Source organism: Drosophila nasuta, chromosome 2L, assembly GCF_023558535.2.
Source record: "Drosophila nasuta strain 15112-1781.00 chromosome 2L, ASM2355853v1, whole genome shotgun sequence".
Classification (NCBI taxonomy): domain Eukaryota; kingdom Metazoa; phylum Arthropoda; class Insecta; order Diptera; family Drosophilidae; genus Drosophila; species Drosophila nasuta.
Window position 1 is genome coordinate 26241418 of NC_083455.1, and position 13361 is coordinate 26254778.

The 13361-nt window shown below is 36.9% G+C and overlaps 3 protein-coding genes across 4 annotated transcripts in view; all 3 read right to left on the bottom strand.

The window, feature by feature from the left end:
* The window catches only part of LOC132791589 (uncharacterized), a 58928-nt gene that overhangs the window by 8422 nt on the left and 37145 nt on the right, over window positions 1-13361 (bottom strand). The window lies entirely within an intron of this gene.
* Window positions 4318-4914, bottom strand: LOC132795293 (uncharacterized). Its single transcript, XM_060805950.1, has 2 exons — window positions 4494-4914; window positions 4318-4430 (listed from the first exon to the last, which is right to left on the bottom strand). The coding sequence occupies exons 1-2, from the start codon at window positions 4854-4856 to the stop codon at window positions 4368-4370; spliced, it is 426 nt and encodes a 141-aa protein (XP_060661933.1). The 5' UTR covers window positions 4857-4914; the 3' UTR covers window positions 4318-4367.
* LOC132798378 (protein Diedel-like) lies at window positions 8516-8954 on the bottom strand. The gene has a single exon (XM_060810205.1). It carries the CDS (start codon window positions 8924-8926, stop codon window positions 8531-8533), a length of 396 nt encoding a protein of 131 aa, XP_060666188.1. The 5' UTR covers window positions 8927-8954; the 3' UTR covers window positions 8516-8530.

Sequence of the window (13361 nt, forward strand, 5' to 3'; positions counted from 1 at the left end):
TACCAAATAATATGAATCCTAAAAATACTTTTTAAACGGAATTCTACTTTTCAGTTATAAATTTAAATCGTCCCTACATCGGACCATTAATTTGTCAATTATAGCATCTTAAGCGAAGTTACTTCGAATATTGTGAAAAAAAGAAATTCCGCGTTTTGATAAAACATTGTTTTTTGAAGGAACAAAATAAACTTTAATTTTTCTAAAAAAAAGTGTTTTACTTTGGTAGTTATTGCAGTTACATTTTCATAAATATATCTACTCTTTCACTCAAATTTTACAAACATTAATATTACCTACCTATTTTTCATTTCTAGTTAAATATGTATATGCATTTTAACGAACTATTATTCTTTTCCATTTACAAGTCTCTCTTTGCTAACTATTCCTATACTAATTTGGTTATTTGTTATATTTCTTAACAGCTTCTCACTTTATTTACTTCTTTATAAGCGTATTCAAACGTTGCTTTTGCATGTGCAAATTGGAGCTATGTTTTCTTCTTTTTTTTTTGCTCTTTCGTTTTGTATTTTTTGTCGCTTTGTTTTTGTCCAACCAGAGAGCAAGAGAGCGAGTGAGAGCGGTAAACTTATGTGGGTGCTTAAGTGAACCATTAGCGCCGCGCGTCATTAAGTTGTTTCCGCTTCGCGCATTTCTTGCACTGTTTTCACTGGATGCCTCTTTCGCTCGCCTAGGCCTAGGACTGCCCCCAGGACTCACTCTCAGACACTGTCTGCCACAGTCAGTGGCAACTCCATCTACATTTTCAACTGCGGCATTGAGGCACGTACTCGTGTGTGCGAGTATCGGCGGCTTGTGGGCCACATCATTAATGGTTATAGACCGATAGCCAGATACTCAGACAGTGGAGAAATTGCCCTCCAACAACGAACATATTCCGAGTTTGTCTTTAGCATTTCTTTCGACTTCTTTTACGCTGGTTCATTGACCAGTCTCTAGGAGTCGCCTTGATTTATGTCCCTCCCGTTTAGTGGCAATTCGTAATCATTATAAGTAGGCCCCAATCTCCGTTTGATTAAATGAGTTTGGCAAATTGATGACTCCACTTCGAGTCGAGCAGAGAGCAGAGCGTTGCGTGTGTGACTTTGGGCAGGGCAGCAAACAGCATCTGTGTCAAGCGCAAAATTCAATTAAACGCAAATCAGTGCAAAAATCACACGGACACCAACTTCACACTGGCACACAGAGAGGAGTACAGAGAGAAGCGACTGAAATTCGCTTCCCTTGCCCAGCCGCAGGCAAACAGCGCCAACAAACGAGCAGCAGAGGACTCCCTCTATTCCATATTTTGGGGGCTATCATCGTCCTCTGTGCCAGGCGTTGCTCGTATTGCACCTTTGGCTAGGCCAAGCGGCACTTAAACGCCACACTACGAACACACACACACACCCAGACACACACACACGCATTGCTGTGCAACGGTGCAACGAGTCGTATGCGTGTTTTGCTGCCAGTTGATGGCAAATAAAACCAATTGACGCAGCAAAGGGACGAAGGAATGGAAGGAAGGCAACGAGAAGGGGTCGATCTGTAGCCATTACCGAGTTTAAGTGGATTTGATGAGCGTTTATGTGTGCACTGTGGTGCAGCACGTTCTAATTATGACAACGTCAACGCTTCTGTTCCCATCGCTGTGTGTTAACATATGTCAGCCCCATTTGAGGTAAATGTTTGCGTAATTGAATGTAAACTAATATCGTGCGATTATCTGAGTCAGAAGGCAGAAGTCATTAATTGTGGCAGCAGTTCAATTGTAATCTGATATTGTTCCAACTCAAGTGATTCACACTGCGAGAGTGTTCGATAAATATGCAATGTTATTTGATTTGAAAGCTTTGTATTTATGCTTATACTTTTCTTGATTTATGATTTATTCATTACTTAATTTAGTTACGACTTTCAGATGATGCACTTTGCCGTAATACTTCTCTAGGAAAACGCCAAAAACATCAAGATTCCAATCAACGCATTTATTGCAATTACAGCAAGACTTATCGCAAGATCGAGACGTTATTCCACAGCAAGGTGTCGGAAGTTTGAGTTTTCCACAAAGGCGGGCAAAACAGGATTGGGGATTATCATCGAGTTGTCTGAAGCCAATAAAACGGTTACATTTATCTGGATGGTTAATGTAGAATGTGAGCAGTGTGGACTTGCAACACAGTCCCTTCTTTGCAACACTATCAATTCAAGTAGAATGCAAATTGTGAAGAAACGAAGCACGAAATGCATGATGACACTTTGCTAACTACACAAAAACTTTTCGCAAACATCTCTCAGCTGTCATAGCTAGCGAAATTGATTCAAATTCTATTAATTGCATTTAGCTCTTACAACTTTTAACCCCCGTTGTCCATAGGGTAGAAGGGTATGGGGAAAAACGCCTACTTACCACAAGTCTTTAGCTGAATATACCACTCTGTGGTATATTTTGAGTGTAGTACTATATCAATATACTAAATATAGCTATATATTTATAGCGATTAGTATACTTTTAGTATTTTGCAGTATATTAATTCGGTATACATTAAAATGAATTTCGCACTCTATGGTATATTTTGAACGTATTACTATATCAATATACCAAATATACCGTTTGGTATATTTTAGTATTTAACGGTATATTTTTTTGAATAATTTAAAAAAATACCGCACTGTTTTGCTTTTATTCAAAATGGATAGCGGGTATTTCACAGTCGAGCACACTTCCAATATACTAAATATAGCGATTGGTATACTTTTAGTATATTGCAGTATATTAAGTCGGTATTTATTCAAGTGAATTTCGCATATGGTGAATTTCTATGGTATATTTTGAATGTACTACTATATCAATATACCAAATATATCGTTTGGTATATTTTAGTATTTAACGCTATACATTTCGTATAATTTAGAAATAAATACCGCAATGTTTTGCTTTTATTCAAAATGGATAGCGGGTATTTCACAGTCGAGCACACTCCATTAAAGAAGTAGGTATTAAAATGCCAAAGGTAAGTGTAAGTATTTAATCTCCCCCAGCAAATGTATTTTGCCGATATATTTTTTTCAATCGCTCTTAACATTATCATGAGTATTATAAAAGTAAGTTAGCATTGCAACTACTATATCAGAATGCATCGAAAGCACTGCATAAACAGCAAGGAAACAGTTCATAGAAACCTCGAGATAGTTTGGTACAATAATAATTGTATACCTCATGAAAATGTTGAACAAAGTTTGTATTGGTTGACTCTGATAAGGAGGAGTGTAACCTTGCAATATAATCCCTCTTCTTTTCACACTCTCAACACTATAATTTATAGATAGATTTCGAAGAGAATGTAGAACTGCATGTTACCCAAATTTGTTAAACAGTCGAATACTAAACCGTGTTTTTAAAACATTGCTCAACTGCAACAGAATTTATTCGAAATGCCTTTTAAGACTAATATTTTTCACATTTAATTTTATACAGTTTTGGGGTATATATGACCAGGTAACTGGAATCGAAAATAGAAATGAATTTCTAGACTAAGTAGATATTTCAACAATCGAGCATTAACCTAAAAGATTGGGGCGATTGGGGGGGTATACATGACCAGGTAACTGGAAACGAAAATAGAAATGAATTTCTAGACTAAGTATATATTTTAACAATCGAACATTTACCTTAGGGATTGATGCGCGTTCAAACACATTGAAAGCTTTGCCGTAATATTTGTTCCGAAAGTCGATCGCTACGAGATTATTATATTTCCAGCACTTGTCACAATTGCAACAGAAAATGTTGCAACTTCTAACACCGCAGCAAGGTGTCGGAAGTTTGAGGCTGCCACAGAGCTCACTATAACAGAATGTTGGATCTTGGTAATTCACACGATAGCCATTGGGAAACCAATGGCATTGTCTATCGGTTTTGATGCTGTAACAAACCATTGTTGCCAGACAGCATACTCCTCTCTTCTTCGCTTCAGCTTGCGGCAGTTGCAACCACATCACAGCGAGTTGAATGCAAATTGTAAGAAATGTTAACAGAAATCTCATGTTGTTAAACAGTTAACCACACAGCTAAACACTAGAAAACCAAATGAAAGTCACAAACGAAATCGTGTCACTCAACTGCAACAAATTTGTGCATTCGTCATGGTAATTTTAATGGATATGGCCAGTAGAACGATATAGATAGAGTTAAAAAGCAAACTCCAATTAAATGTTCTAGCTGCAACTGCAACAAATTGGTGCATTAGTTTCGCCAATAAGTATCACGTATTCATCTCGGAGAGAAGTTTTAAATATTGGCTTATCAGAAAGTGATTGAAATTATATTTATTGCATTTAGCTCTTACAACTTTTTAAACTCGCTAATGATTGGGTAGAGGTGGAAAATCTTCACACTTAAAAGGAATGGGCGGCTTATTAGGTAACTGGAAACGAAATTATAAATGAATTTCTAGACTAAGTCGATCATTCAATAATCGAGTATTTACCTTAGGGAGAGTTGCCCGCTCAAACACATTGAGAGCTCTGCCGTAATACATTTCCCGAAAGTCGCCAGCAACCTTTTTCCTATTTTTCCTGCACTCTTTACAATTGCAGCAGAAAAAGTCGCAATTCTTTTTGCCGCAGCAAGGTGTCGGAGTTTTAAAGCCGCCGCAGAGTTCGCTATAGCACAATGTTGGATCGCCGTAATATAATTGTTTGCCATTGGGAAACTCAGTGCATCGTGTTGGGTATCTGACGCTGTAACAAAGCAATGTTGCCAGACAGCAGTATCCTTTCTTCCTCGCTTCAGCTTGCGGCAGTTGCAACCACACCACGTAAATTGTAAGAAATGTTAACAGAAATCTCATGTTGTTAATCAGTAAACCACACAGCTAAACACTAGAAAACCAAATGAAAGTCACAAACGAAATCGTGTCACTCAACTGCAACAAATTTGTGCATTCGTCATGGTAATTTTAATGGATGTGGCCAGTCGAAAGATAGAGATAGAGCTAAGAAGCTAGTGAAGAATTCAAAAGGCAAACTCCTGCAACTAATTGGTGCATTAGTTTTGCCAATAAGTATTGCGTATTCATCTCGGAGAGAAGCTTTAAATAAATCACGTTGGTCAAGCGACTGCGATTGATTCAAATCGAGCTGCAAATTGTGGCAATTTGTAAGGCTAATTGAGTGCGCATTTGAACTGCATCAATTGCAAGTGGGCAACTGTTGCTGGTTGTCGGTTGCCGGTTGCTGGTTGCTGCCTACTTCTTGACTGCCTCTTACATAATCTTTGCATACCTATAAATATGTTGCTTAACGCTTTTGCCATTGCCGTAACATTTACCACACACACAGAGAGAGACGCACACTAACAAATTGGCTTATCGGACATGCGAGTAAGGCGCATGCCACGCCCACGCTTGCATTTGCATGTTTATTGTGTGGTGGCTTTATGGCTGCAATAGCAATAATTAAGGCTTATTTACAAGCTCACAATCCACGACAACGCACTGAACAACAACAATCACGACAACAATTAGAGCTCTCTCACAGCAGCAACAGCAACAACAACAACGACAACCTGTCCGCCATCATATTGGCAAACACTGCAAACGACACACACCCACATCTTAGTATGTGTACGCGTGTGTGTGTGTGTGTGGTCGTTTGATGGCTCATATTGGTAATTATTTGCATATTGGCAGAGCGCACAATGCAGGCGCAAGCGAGCAGGCAAAACAAGGCGGCCTATTCAGGTGTTGGTCAGCCTGTCAAATGCTTTGATTAGCTCTGCTATGCAGCAAAGAGCCAAAGGGAGGAGTGAGGGGAGGAGGTGCAGCGAACTGAACGCAACCTTTAGCCATGAGTAAGCTGCATGCCAATGCCAGCAACAACAACAGCAGCGAGTGGAATGCGTTCGCTTTTAGCTGAAAATGAAATGAAACGCTCAGCATGGATTTCAGCAAAGAGCGAGAATTTGAGTTAAAGAAATTTGGTTTATATCGTTTATGGGGCAAACACAAACAATTTGCACGTAAAAGCAATAAAGCGAGCACATGATTTGCCCCTCTTTCGAGACAAGGCGAGGTGAATGCGCACCTGCAAAATAAAATAGAGCCACTTGAACAGACCCACACACAAGCAAGCATCACCATCAAACAACTGCGATATCATTTCAAATTGTTTTCAATCAAATGTGACTTGCATCTGTAATTTGTATGCAAACGAGTAACGATGTCTGCGTCTCGGTCTCGACTGATTCGTGATTGACATCACACTCCGCAATGTGAATGGCAAGAGAAATGGCAAGGGCGAAAGAAGAAGCTGACAACAACTGGGAATAACGCTGATGCAAGCGCTCTTCAAATCGAGCATTCTCAGAATGCCTTTTTGATAAGCTTCACAATTTGCAGGCACTCCCAAAGTGTGGCTAGGCACAGTTCTGCCTGCTTGGCAACAATCCGTTTAGAATGTCACAACAAATTGTCCAATTCAATTGCAAATTCAATATTTTAAATGTTGAATTTATATAAAAAACTACAATATCGTTACATTTCGACTACCAAACATATCATAAGAAGAATCTCGCAAGCAACTCAAATTTTTCTCATTTGAGTATTCGATGTATTTCTTTCCATTATTTTAAAAGCAATTTAATATGAGATTGATTAAAAAAGAAGATAGAAAGCTACAGTAATAAAAGCAAAACCGAACAGTATTCATTAAGAAATTCACTGAATAAATATACCAAAAAATACTAAAATATACCAAAGGCAATATTTGGTATATCAATACAATATTTAATATTACGTTAAAATATACCGGAACATAATATTATACCGATATACCAAATATAGACTTTAGTATATTTTAGTATTTTCTGTATATTTAGTCAGTATATTTTCAGAATATTACCGTTCTGTAATGTATAAAATATGACAGACTGTTAACCATGGAAATTTTTAATAGACTCTATATCTCTACAAAATAAATATTGTTATATAATAATAATAACAATAATATTTTTACTACGTACCTTCTAGATACTAGAGAATATTAGAAACACATTTGTATTGCATAATTCACAACTGGCGCCACTCTTACAAATGATATTTACTTTCGATGTCGAAGCTGTATAGTATTTAGTTAATTGTACAAGCAAATTGAAACGAATCAGTTAGCTAGCGTTATTCACATGCCAATTAATGCTGTCGAACAGAGTTTTCCTAATTGCTCATGTGTTCCGAATGACTTTTTCCAACTGCAACTGAATTTGCATCATGCCGAATCCATTGCAAGTAGATCTTTAATAAATATCAATACCACGTAAGCAATCGATAATTTTCAGATTACATTGTCACAGCCAGAGAGGACAACGAACCCATTAAAGTCAAAAGAAGCACGGATTTGAATTTTGAGAGTGAGTTGAAGTGTGGTAGGAACAAAAAACCTAATGGAGTAAAGTCCAAGTGCATGCAGCGAAAACAGAGCTGCAGTTAAGTAGCTCAATACAAGCAACAAAACCGAAGATAATAACAAACAGTTGATGCCAAAATAAAGGTAGCCCAATACTTCAAATCGGAACTATTCATACTTTAAATGACCCTTAAAAGTATTCTGATTATTCTACATGACAAGAAGTACGAACTACTCAAGAAAAAACAAAATATAGTTATTTTATTTAAAAGTGCAAGTTCAATACCAACTGCAATCAATTAAGAAGTAACTGAGATTCGCTGAGGTCGTCGCTGATATCGTCTGAACTTGACTTCTTCGTTTTAGGTTCAAGCAATGTGATATTTTTGCCAAACATTTTTTCTAGTTCCAAGCCAACATCACCTTGAATGCAGCCGCCACAACAATTACAACAGAATACGTCGCAACCGCCAACTCCACAACAGATGCCATCCGAAGATACAATGTCGTTGCACAACTTATTGGCACACGTGATGGATAAAAAGATCCGGCTACTTTTAAGATAATCCTGACAATCGTCCTTCCACCCTATATTAAACATAACAGTGGTCTTTTTACAGCACACGCTCTCACCCAACTGCCACGATTGCATTGCGAGGATCACAAATAAACTTAGACCTATGAAGTGCATTTTGACTGCAGCAACTCAAGTCTATAACACAAATGAAGCCGGTTCTACAATAACAAGTGAATTTAGACAAATTTATTCTCAATCATGCAGAATCCAATCATTTCGATCATGACGAATGCATTTTCTACAACAAATAAGGATGTTAAGACAAAAGAAAAAGTGCAGCAAACTCATTAGAAGATTTAACTATTAGTATTCTGACTCCGAAGTGAGGAGGGAACAATGTGACATTTGAATTTAGACAGAAACTCATCACAAAAATAATGACAATAATTAGTCAAAATCTGAACTGAATCAAATCCACTTTACATCATTCTTAAAACGATCTTCAAATGTTGAGAAGAAAACGGCAGAGTTTACAAAATAAAAAAACAAAATATAGTTATTTTATTTAAAAGTGCAAGTCCAATACCAACCGCAATCAATAAGGGACTAACTGAGAATCGCTGAGTCCTCGTCTAGATTGTCAAGATCGTCTGAACTTTCCTTTGACTTCTTAGGTTTAGGTTCAAGCAATGTGATATCCTTGCCAAACTTGTTTACCATTTGCTCGGCAATATCGCCTTTAAGGCAACCGCCATCACATTCACAACAGAATGCGTTGCAGCTGCCAACTCCACAACATATCGAATTCGCTGATAAGTCGTTACACAACCGATTTTTGCACGTGATGGATAAAAACATGCGAGTGCTTTTCAGATAATTATGACAATCGTCCTTCCTCCTTATATCAAACTTGACTATGGTCTTTTTACAGCACTCGCTCTCACCCAACTGCCACGATTGCATTGCGAGGATCACAAATAAACTAAGACCAATAAAGTGCATCTTAACTGCAGCAACTAAAGTGTATTACACAAATAAATTCAGGTGAATTTATACCAAACTTCTGTCAAGCATGCATAACCCATCAATTACCTAATTGTGTCGAGTGTTACCTTATCTAAATAAAGGAAATAATCGATCTCAATATGACGTCTAAAACGAAAGAGTTCTAAGAAAGCGGAAGTAAAGATTTAACTTTTGACATTTAGATTCTAAGTGAAACCATGTGGCATTTCAGGTTTGCCAGAAAATAGGCTGTTAACTTAGACATCCCATATTAAAATATAAATGGATATCATATTGCTCTTCTTGAAAAGATTAAAAATCTAAAACTCTTCAGCAAATTCACCCTTTTCATCAACTTCATGATCATAATGAATATTTCAACCGAGGAATAAGCGATCAAGAGAAATATGAAAGAAAAAACAAGAGTTTGCAACACAAAAGAACACTTTGTAGTTATTTTATTTAAAAGTACAAGTCACAACCAGCTCGTTGGTGTCTTCTATCAATCGTCAGGTTTTTCCACAGTAATATTGTAGGCATGAACAACAACTTTTATTGGTTCCTTTTCAAGTTTAGGTGAGATCAATGTGATCTTCTTTCCATACACTTTCTTAAATTCCTTGCCAACATCTCCTTTAATGCAGCCGCGATCACAACCACAACAGAATACATCGCAACTGCCAACTCCACAACAGAGCGAATTCGAAGATAAGTCGCCACACAACCGATTTGTGCACTTATCACTAAAAATTATCTTGCTACTTTTGTGATAATCATGGCAATCACCGTTCTTCTCATTTATCTCAAACTTAACACGGGTCTTAGTGCAGCAGTCGCCATTTCCCAACTGCCACGATTGCAATGCGAGGATCACGAACAAACTCAGGCCAATAAAGTGCATCTTAACAGCAGCAACTCAGATCTATCACACAAGTGAAGCCAGTTCTATTATATCAGGTGGATTTATATCAAACTTCTCTCGAGTGTGTCTAATTCATCAATTATCTAATTAAGTTCAGTATAACCATATCTAAGCGGCGGAAATAATCGATCTCCACATTACAAATATATCGAGAGAACTAGAAGAAAAGTGCAGCAAACTAATTAGAAAATTTAACTTTTGTCATTCAGTTTCTAAGTGAACAGAGAACCAGGGAAACTCTTTTACAAAAACTATAATATGAAAATGGGTAGTCAATATCTGAACTAAATCAATCTAACATAATCATAGAATCAAATTTAGATCATTCTTAAAACGATACTCGAATGTACCCCAAAAAAACAACAGAGTTTGCAAAATAAAAGAACAAAATATAGTTTTTTATTTAACCAACACCAATTGAACGATCATGTCAGGATCTTTGATCGTTTTAACTTTTTGTTGTCTGTTGTTTTGAATCATTTTGAGGATCAGATTCGATTTTAGTGAAATTGTGGCTATACACAACAATTTCTACCGGTTGCTCTTTGGGATCAACTGGTTCCAGCACTGTGAGATTCTGGCCATACATGACAACTTTTTGTAATGTTTCTTTAGGTTTAGGTAAATGTATTGTGATATTATTGCCATACAATCTGTTCAGTTCCTTGCCAACATCGCCTTTTTTGCAGCCGTTATAACAGTTACAACAAAATTCATCACAAGTGCCAACTCCACAGCAGTTCGAGTTCGAATTCGTTGATAAATCGCCACACAACCGATTGACGCAATGATTAGTATAAAATATGCGGCTACTCTTGTGATAATTTTGACAACTGTCGCCCTTTTTTATCTCGAACATGACATTTGTCTTAGTGCAGCACTCGCTGTGTCCCAACTGCCACGATTGCATTGCAAGCACCACGAACAAACTAAGACCAATGAAGTTCATCTCAACAGCAACTCGAGTCTATTACACAAATGAAGTTAGTTCTTTAATATCAGGAGGATTTATATAAAATACTTTCAAGCATGCCGAATCCAAACATTTCAAACATGACGAATGCATTTCCTAAATGGCGGAAAAAATTGAGAGAGTTAGGAGAATTGGGAGTAATGAAAAGTGCAGCAAACTCATTAGGAAATTTAACTTTTGGCATTCAGACTCCTAAGTGAAATAATGTCAATTGTCTTTTAAAATCTGAACTAAATTAAATTCATTTTTCATCGCTCTAAAAACGATCTTTAAATGTACTCAAGAAAACGGCAAAGTTTGCAAAATAAAAGGATAAAAAGAAGTTATTTTATTTAATAGTGCAAGTCTGACTCCAATTGAATCCACTTAGGTAGCAACGATTTCGTCAGGATCGTTTGTTGTTATTGTTGTCACATCATTTTTAAGATCAGGCTCGACCTTTGTTAAATTGTGGGTATACAAAACAAGTTTTACTGGGTGCTTTTTGGGATCAAGTTCTTCCAGCACTGAAAGATTCTTTCCATACAAGACAACTTCTACTTGGGTTTCTTTAGGTAGAGGCTGGCTAACGCACAACTGCCAGGATTGCAATGCGAATATCACGAAAAAACTCAGACCTACAAAGTGCATCTTGATAGCACAAACTCTTTTACTCAAATGAAGTCTGTTCTATAATATCAAGTTGGTTTATATCTGCTCACTTAAGCGAAGCAAATCTCTCTATTACCCATACATATCGAGCATGACGGATGAATGTTCTAAATTATGGAAACAATTAAGAGAGTTAGAAGATATCAGAAAAAAACACATAAAATTTAACTTTTGGCATTCAGTCTCTAACTAGAAGTAGAAACTAGAAGTAGAAACTCTTTTACCAAACAAAATCAAACTAATCATAGAATGCATTCCATCATTCCAATAATGATCCTCAAATATGAGAAAGCTGAAGAGTTTGCAAAATAAAAAAGTAATGTAGTTATTTTATTTAAAAGTGCAAATTCAACACCAATTGCAATCAGTTCAGGAGTAACTGAGACTCATTGAGATCGTCGCTTAGGTCGTCTGAACTTTTTGCTGACTTTTTAGGTTTGGGTTTGACCAATGTGATATTCTTGCCATACAATTTATCTAGTTGCTCAGCAATATCGCCTTGAAGGCAGCCGCGATCACAGTTGCAACAGAATACGTCGCAACTGCCAACTCCACAACAAGGTGAATTTGCTGATAAGTCTCTACACAACCGTTTGGTGCACTGTTTTCGAAAAATGAACAGGGTACTTTTGTGATAATTATGGCAATCGTCGCCTTTCTTTATCTTCAACCTGACAGTGGTCTTTTTACAGCACTCACTCTCGCCCAACTGCCACGATTGCAATGCGAGGATCACGAACAAACTCAGACCTATGAAGTGCATCTTAATAACACAAACTCTTTTACACAAATTAAGTATGTTCTAAAATGACAAGAGGAATTATATCTGCTCACTTAAGCGAAGTAAATCTATCGATTACCCAAACACATCGAGCATGACGAATGAATATTCTAAATAACGGAAACAATTAAGAGAGTTAGTGGAAATCAGAGTTATGAAAAGTTTAGCAAAAACTTATAAGATTTTACTTTTGGCATTCAGTCTCTAAGTAAAGAGGGAACCCTACGACGTTTCAAGCTAAGCAGAAACTATAAAAAGTGGCTGTCAAAATATGAACTAAATTAAACTAATCATAGAATGTATTTTAAATCATTCTTAAAATGATCCACGAATGTAAATATTAAAACTACAGTCTACAAAAAACAAAGAGCAAAATATATTTATTTAATTTAAAAGTGCAAATTCAACACCAATTGCCATCCGTTAAGGACTAACTGAGACTGGCCGAGATTGTAGGTTTTCTGAACTTTTTGTTGATTTCTTAGGTTTGGGTTTGACCAATGTGATATTCTTGCCATACAATTTATCTAGTTGCTCAGCAATATCGCCTTGAAGGCAACCGCCATCACATGCACAACAGAATACGTCGCAACTGCCGACACCACAACAAGGTGAATTCGCTGATAAGTCTCTACACAACCGCTTAGTGCATTGTTTACTAAAAATCATCTTGTAACTTTTGTGATAATTATGACAATCGTCGCCTTTCTTTATCTTCAACCTGACAGGGGTCTTTTTACAGCACTCGCTCACGCCCAACTGCCACGATTGCAATGCGAGGATTACAAACAAACTCATGCCAAAGAAGTTCATCCTGATAGCAGCAACTCAGGTTTATTACACAAATGAAATCAGGTCTACAATATCATTTATACTAGTTATTCTCTAAAGCGAGGAAAATTCATTATTTCGAACATGACGAATGCAATTTCTAAATGGCGGAAATAATTGACAGAGTTAAGAGAAAGGTGAGTTAAAAGACCTACAAGCAAGAACAGAAAATGTGACATTTCAAGATAGCTAGAAACTCTTTACATTTGTTAACCCTTTTCATTAAATGCATTTTACATCATTCTTTAAGCGATCTTCTAGTCTACTTTAATAC

Bases quoted from the DNA above. Each gene is read 5' to 3' on its own strand.
- LOC132795293 (XM_060805950.1), bottom strand. From the start codon at position 4,856: ATGAGATTTCTGTTAACATTTCTTACAATTTACGTGGTGTGGTTGCAA. The intron at 4,431-4,493 runs GTAAATACTCGA...TTTCGTTTCCAG, and splicing joins AGCGGGCAACTCTCCCTAAG to TTACCTAATAAGCCGCCCAT.
- LOC132798378 (XM_060810205.1), bottom strand. From the start codon at position 8,926: ATGCACTTTATTGGTCTTAGTTTATTTGTGATCCTCGCAATGCAATCG.